The sequence below is a fragment of the Apis cerana genome, linkage group LG14 (assembly GCF_029169275.1).
Source record: "Apis cerana isolate GH-2021 linkage group LG14, AcerK_1.0, whole genome shotgun sequence".
Lineage (NCBI taxonomy): Eukaryota > Metazoa > Arthropoda > Insecta > Hymenoptera > Apidae > Apis > Apis cerana.
The window spans coordinates 3,521,014-3,528,347 of record NC_083865.1 but is presented as its reverse complement, the minus strand read 5'-3'; the positions used below and the strand labels follow the sequence as shown (position 1 = coordinate 3,528,347).

Here is a 7,334-nt window from a genome sequence, read left to right as displayed (position 1 = left end):
CAGTGACTAAAGATTAAGAGTTCTTTGAAAAAAGAAAATATAATAAATTTTGATATTTTGAAAAAAATACTTCATAATGTAATGTAATGTTCAAAATAATTAAAATTTTATTTGAGACAAGTTTTCGTTGCTTTGAAATTAAAATTGCATACAGAATTATATTATTACAATTAACTATAGTTAGTTTTAGTATAAAAAATTCTTTATTTTTTTAAACAAATTTCATAGTAACATGTTGAACAACTAATGTATACTATATGTATTAAATTTGTCACTCATGAAGATAACATTATTTGTGCGTATATGTTATTATGTTTTCTTATTAATATTTCTATATTAAACTAAATTAAATTAATTACAATAATAATAACAATAACAATTTAGTATATAATTGAATACACGAAGAAATTATATTGCTTTTCTATTTTATATCAGTCTTTGAATTGCATAATGGAAATTTGCATAAATTATTATGAAAATCAATTATCTTTATTTCAATCTGTATTAATCTAATATATATACTTACATATATTCTAATATATTGATATCTCGATAAATTCTTTACAAAAAATAAAAAAAATAACATGATGTTATAAGAAAAGAAAATAAAAAAGCAATACTTTCTATACTATTTTCAATACTAATAAAATAATTATAATAATATATAAAGAATAATAATATCAAAATATTTTACAAAATAAAATAGGTATTCTATTTTAAAAAATATCATTGTTAAATATCACTATAATTCTTTTACATCACACATTTTCTTTCTTTCTTTCATTCGCTCAAAATTTGAATTTAAAATTATATTTTAATTCCTATAAAAAGATCAATTCCTATATAGAGTTTATATTAAAATAAAAAATATTCAAAAGGTGATAGAACCATAATAATCGTCTCTTAATTTCATTACAAAGTAAACAATTTAATAAGCCACTATCGTTAGGAGAATAATGTCCACAATGGCTAACCAGGTAGTGGCCAATCTCTCATAATTACCAGAGCTAAGGGCAGAGGCTTGACAGGCAGTGTGAGGAGTTCCTAACGTTAACAGAACTTTATCAGAGGAATAAGATGGGGTAGTTTCGGTGCAAACAGCTCTTCCAGCAATCGTTCTTAATTGTCGAGCATCCGATTGCGAAGCGGTGTGGATTTGTCGAGATTCTCGAAGCCATCTTCGCAACCATAAGCTGAGCCAAGCTATCTCGCAATCGCATTCGAGAGGATTTCCTGACACTTGTAGACCTCCTGAAAAATAATCATTGTTGTAAATTTCTTTGTTTTCGAATAATTGAATTTTCTAATTACATTTCTTCTATTATTATATTATTTGTATCAGATGATATATTTATTCCATATTTGATTCAATTATTTGATGATGATTTTGTTATTAATAATAATTTTTTATTTAAATATCAATTTTTCACTAAGCTGTTTAATTGTCAATAACATCTTTAATTTATATTGTAGTGAATTTTATAATATGCTTTTTTGATTCATTAACAAAGTGCAATTTTATTATTATCAAACATCTTTTTATATTTTGTGAGTAATAAAAAAAAATTCAATATAAGAACAAATTATTATTTCAAATTGCATAATATTTTTATTTGTTATTTCAATTACTCAGGATTGCCTTCACTCACCAGCAACCATATTGGTCCCAACACTCTCCCACGAAAGATTCCCATAGATAACCGAAGGACTAAGCTCGTTGATGTGATTGTTCCTCAAATCTAGTGTTAATTGAGAGAGTCTTTTCGTCAAGGAGAGGAACATGTCGGACTGCAATCGACGGACTCGAGTATCTCTGATCCTCAATATTAGTTCACCACCTTCGATAGTAGAGAAAGCTTCCGAGGAAATTGATTCGAGATCATTCCCTGAAATAGTTAATTCTCTCAACTGTTTCGTGAAAGCATTTTGTATTTGATGTTTCAGCAAATGCTCTGTCACTTGTATCTCCACAGTTCTTAACGGTAATCCGGTTAAAAGGGGTCGAAGGTGAAAACCATCCGCTTCAGGCCACGTTTGAATTCGAAGATGCTTCAAGTATTTTAAGACACGAAGGCAGTCTTTGTCCACGGATTTAGTTTTATTCAGATTTCGCAAATTCAGCTTTTCTAATCTTGGATAACCCAGAAAACTCTCCTTCATTAATACCTACATTTTTCAATTCAATTTGTTAGATGTATCTTTCGTCCTTTATAGTAATAATTTAACAAAATATTGCAAATGAAAAAAGACATAAATAGATATCTCAATACCTCTATTGGATTTCCTGACACGTCAAGTTCTCTCAACAGATTCAACTTGACGTTAGGCATAGAGGTCAGTGAATCGTTCACGAACAACAGAATCTTCAAATCTTTCAAGTATTGAAATTGTTTGTCAGGTGTTGAATCTATGTAATTAAATGATAAATCCAAAACGTTTAAATTCATCAGTGGAAGAAGAGGTATGTCTTTAAGGCCGCAATTAGCCAGATAGAGTTGTCTCAGTCCAGGCAAATAATGAAACAGCTCCTTAAAATTCGCCTGAAGAACATTTTGAGACACGTTCAGGCTTAGAAGTTTTCCCAAAGAGACGAACGAATTATCTGGCAGAATTGTTAGCCTGTTATGAGCCAAATTTAAGGAAACCAATTGCGAAGTTGGGAAGGCAGTCGAATCTAGATGATCCACGAAATTGTCCGCCAAATTGAGATCCCTTAACGTGTAACCAACCTCGAGAAAAGATGGCGACGGTACCACGGTAAATTTATTATTGCTCAGATCAAGAATTTCCAATTTTGTTCCTTCGAAAACGTCTCTGGGTAAGGATCTTATTTTATTTCCTGATAAATTTAAGATTCGTAGATTCTTCAAATTACGAAATTGTTCGGTAAGCAATTGTGCAATTTGATTTTCGCTCAAGTCTAATTGTTGCAACAATTCTAAACCGTGGAAAGATTGTTTTCTTAAACCTTCTATCTTGTTGTTCCGTATATTTAACGTTTCCAAGTGTCTTAGTGTAAAAGTACCTGAAAAGATTTATATATACACACGTGTAATTAAACAAATTTCAATTACTTTTTAATTTTTAAAAATATTTGATATAATAATGTCACAATAAATGATAAATAGAATAAAAATGATGGATAAAAATTTAAAAATTCAAAATTTAATTAATTTAATGACAATATGTAAAAATATTACTCTACCTGGTTCGAGAACAACGATGAAATTACTTTGAAGATCCAAAATCTTCAAATCTGGGGTGCCATAAAACGTGTCCGCTGGCAGGTGACTAACATTATTAAAACTTAAATCGAGTCTCGTTAAATTATTCATCAATCCTCCTGAATTTATAATAGAAATTGCGTTATAAGAAACATTAAGAGCAAAATCTGGACCACCTATCTCCGAGATTGCGTCTAGATCCAACGTGGTTAATTTATTAAATTCCAAATGAAGGAAGCGCAAATTGGGTAAACTGTAAAAAGCGTTTTTCTCCATTTTGGTGATACGATTGTAAGCCAACGAAATCGTCACTAATTCCGGACAATCCATGATCGAGTCAGTATTGAGAATCTTTATTCTATTTCCAGTCAAATCCAAAGATCTTAATTCTGTCAAATTGTGAAAACTGAATTCTGGGATGGCTTCGAGAAAATTGTAACCGAGCTTCACATCTCTCAATTCTGGATGCACACTGGACAGGAATATTCGTTCTGGTAGATAATGAAGTCGATTCGATTCCAGATTGATGTAGCGTAATCGTTGGAAGGAGTAGAACGCAGTTGCCTCTATGGTCTGAAAGTTATTGTTATCCAAGACAAGCCAGAGTAGGTTGGAAAGAGGTCTGAGAGCTCGTTGAGGAAAAACATCAGTCGCAAAAGCGAAACTTAGCTCGAGAATATCGAGACTCTCCTCGATGCCAATGAAGCAATCGTCGCTAAGCTCTGTTAAGTGATTGAAGGACAAACTGAGTTCCTTCAGCTTTTCTGAAAGCATTCATTTGAAATTAGTTTTTATTTCTTGTAAAAGAAATTTTGGTATTTTGAAAATTTATTTGAAATTTTATTTGATATTTTTTCTTTCTTTTTTTATAATTTGATTCTTTAAATATTTTTTAAATATTATTTTACAGTTTTGAGATTAAAGCAGAAACATACATTGAAATGAATTTTTTTAAAGCATAAAAATTATATGTATAAGAAAACTAAATATAATAAAATTGTGATGTGAAAAATCTAAATTTATGCTTACTTGCTCCTTTAAAGGTTTCGTCTTTCAATTTTGTCAATATATTGTTCCTAAGCAAGAGAATTTCAAGATCTTCTGCCCATTCAAAATCACCAGATTGAATATAAGAAATTTTGTTGTAACCGAGATTAAGATGCAGCAACCTTTGACATCTATTTTGTATAATATCAAATTACTAAGTAATCATTTTATACATACAGTGTACACAAAGTATTTTAGAAAATAATCAAATTTTAATATGATATTATTCTAAAATTCAAAAACTATTTCTTTTCAAAATATAATAAAACTTTTTATTTATTTAGAAATTTAGAAATCTAATATAGCTAGCTCCAAAGTGAAAAAAGTTATTTCTTATAAAGAATACCTACATTTCTTTCATCATAGAATAGAATACCATATCAAAATTTGATTATCTATTTCTGAACTACTCTAATATAGAAGAAGATATACATATTCTAATAGAATTACAATTTATTTGTAAAAATATATAAGAAATGTGTGTATAAATTTAAACATGGAATATGTATAGATTAATAATTAAAAATCAAGATACCTAGAAAGAGCAGCAACTGGAACCGCGTCCAAACTATTTGTAGCCAATGAAAGTGCTCGCAAATTCTCACCAAACTCATGAAATATATCTCCAGATATATTCCTTATGTCATTATTGGCAAGATACAGATACGACAATTTTCTCAGTCGACTGACAGCTCCTGGAACGCTAGGAAGATCATTGTTCTCCAAATTCAAGTACTCCAACATATCCTCGAGCCCTCGAAATGCATCATCGTCGACATTTTTGATCGAATTCGACGACAGATGTATCCTCTTGATTTCAAGATGATCGAAAATCCCAGCAGGTAACACTGTCAACTTATTGCTATCCAAATTGAACTCTTTAATTTTCAAAGTTCTATTGGTCAAGCTTGACATACGAATCCATTCGATACAATTTTCACTCACGTCGACCAATTCTAAATCTGAAGTTTGAAAATCGGGCAACTCGAGATTTTTAAAGTCGTTCCCTCTCAGATATAACCACGTGAGTTGTTTCAAGAATTTTAACGTGGATGGAAAGGATTTAAGGAGATTACTGTTCAAACTAAGAGTGTGTATGTTGGGAGGTAGAGTGTCTTCTGAAATTTCCTCGATATTATTATTGTCGAGATTCAACCAGACTAGAGATTCGAATGTGCTGAATATTTTTGGTATCTCGATGATTGAATTATCTCCAAAGAAGGCGTTTGTTAGTGCGTCTTTCGAGTGGCCCCAGTCACCGTCTAACGATGTTAAATGATTGCTAAAATTAAATTAAATAAAGTATTTATTAATTAATTAAAATATAACAATAAAAGTATCATCTAAAATAATTCTATTTTCAATTATTTTCTCTTAAAACTGAAAGAATATCTGACAAATATCTTAATAAAAGTTGATTTTTATTATTTTACATATTAAAGTTAAGTATATAATTCATGAATTAATTTTTCATAGATTGTTCTTCAATATTGAAATTTATATTACATTTTACATACCTATGCATGTTGAGCCAATTTAGTTTCCTCAAGTCACGAAAGACTTTAAATGGCACATCCTCCAAGGCATTATAGCTAAGATCCAACGAGCGTAAACTATCCGCAATACCTCTAATAACAGACGTTCAAAACATATTATTTTATCTTTAAAAAGAAAAATTCACATAGCGAAATCGTTGTATAAATATCACGTGAAAATAATAAAGCAAACATATAATTTCATTATACTAACTTACGAAAAAGATTTATCGCCAATATTGGACAATCGATTGCTCATTAATCCCAAAGCTTCGACACCAACTGAACTTGTAAGTGCATCATTGTCTAATGATTGCATTCCAGATCCAACTACGTCTAATTGAGCCACATAACTCACGGAGACATCTATTATTAAATATATATTTTTTTTATTTAAATATTTCGTATTCAAAAACAACATATATTATTACTTTAATTATTAATTATTATATGTTAATTTTAATTAAAGAAAAGAAAATAAATTTATTTTCAATTTAATTTCATTCCATCTACCTGGAAATCTGGCAAATGGTACTCCCATACAATTAATGTCCATTTTCGTGAAATCCTCGTCGTCTTGAATCCAACACATGCACATGGTATTAAATGTGCATGGTACACTAAAGCATTCTATCAAACTCGATATACAAAAAATAAAAAAGATCTCTGTATAGATGGAACACATCTGCTTGTTTAACAGCATCTAAATTAATGAAAAATATATAGTGAATGTAAGCAAATGAAATCATATGTATTTAAAGGAATATATATTATTAAATTTATTTTTTAAAAAATTATATTCATCGTATATTTCCCGCTCAAAATTTTTTATTTCCAGCGACAAAGAGTATGAATGATATTATCTCTATCACATCCTTCGAATTAATTTTAATTTAATCATTTATTAATAATAAATTTCTTAAATTTATTATTAATTAAGATTTTCTTCTGGAATTCTGGAAAATTGTGTTAGATTTAATTTTGAAAAAATAAGATAAAATTATTTCTATAGATATTACAAAATCTTGAATATTTTGATACAAAAGGAACAGAACCTATCACTTTAAGAAATATAATTACTAAAATATTTATAAAAAATATATTAGTCTATAAAAATAATACTATATTATCGAAATTTACAATTATTAAATAAATAATTAAATATCTTAAATTAATTATAATAAAAGACATACCTTTCCTGATATTAATTTTCGATAATTAAAACATTATTAGATTAATTTTATCGTTCAACTAATCATTTTAAATAATTACAAATTTTTATTAGCTTTCATGTTTGGTTTTTCATATTCATGATCAAAAAAAGTTATGAGAAGGCAACTGAACGTAAGCTCGATAAGAGTGATACTGAAAAGGCGCAAGTGCGAGACCGGAACAGACGTAAGCGCATGTTCCTTCGGCTTTATGGATCGAAACGAAAAGCAAAACAAAATTCAGCAACATTCAAAATACAATTAATTTTATAAAATAAATTCGTATCTCATGAATGTAATTCGTATATTCAGTATAT

At 28.8% G+C, this 7,334-nt stretch overlaps 1 protein-coding gene across 3 annotated transcripts; it reads right to left on the bottom strand.

Annotated features, from left to right (window-relative positions):
- Nucleotides 1-184: 184 nt before the first annotated feature.
- Nucleotides 185-7,247, bottom strand: LOC108004482 (chaoptin). Of its 3 annotated transcripts, none has more exons than XM_017067435.3 (10): nucleotides 7,000-7,235; nucleotides 6,320-6,509; nucleotides 6,025-6,172; nucleotides 5,789-5,899; nucleotides 4,807-5,553; nucleotides 4,254-4,402; nucleotides 3,206-3,988; nucleotides 2,271-3,025; nucleotides 1,650-2,166; nucleotides 185-1,251 (listed from the first exon to the last, which is right to left on the bottom strand). In XM_017067435.3, exons 2-10 carry the CDS (start codon nucleotides 6,507-6,509, stop codon nucleotides 929-931), a joined length of 3,723 nt encoding a protein of 1,240 aa, XP_016922924.1. In that variant the 5' UTR covers nucleotides 7,000-7,235; the 3' UTR covers nucleotides 185-928. The 3 variants fall into 3 exon arrangements, with proteins under 3 accessions (XP_016922924.1, XP_061940179.1, XP_061940180.1); XM_062084196.1 differs by lacking the exon at nucleotides 185-1,251 and having other exon boundaries at nucleotides 1,688-1,886; nucleotides 1,960-2,166; nucleotides 7,000-7,247; XM_062084195.1 differs by lacking the exons at nucleotides 6,320-6,509; nucleotides 7,000-7,235 and having other exon boundaries at nucleotides 6,021-6,162.
- Nucleotides 7,248-7,334: the final 87 nt, after the last annotated feature.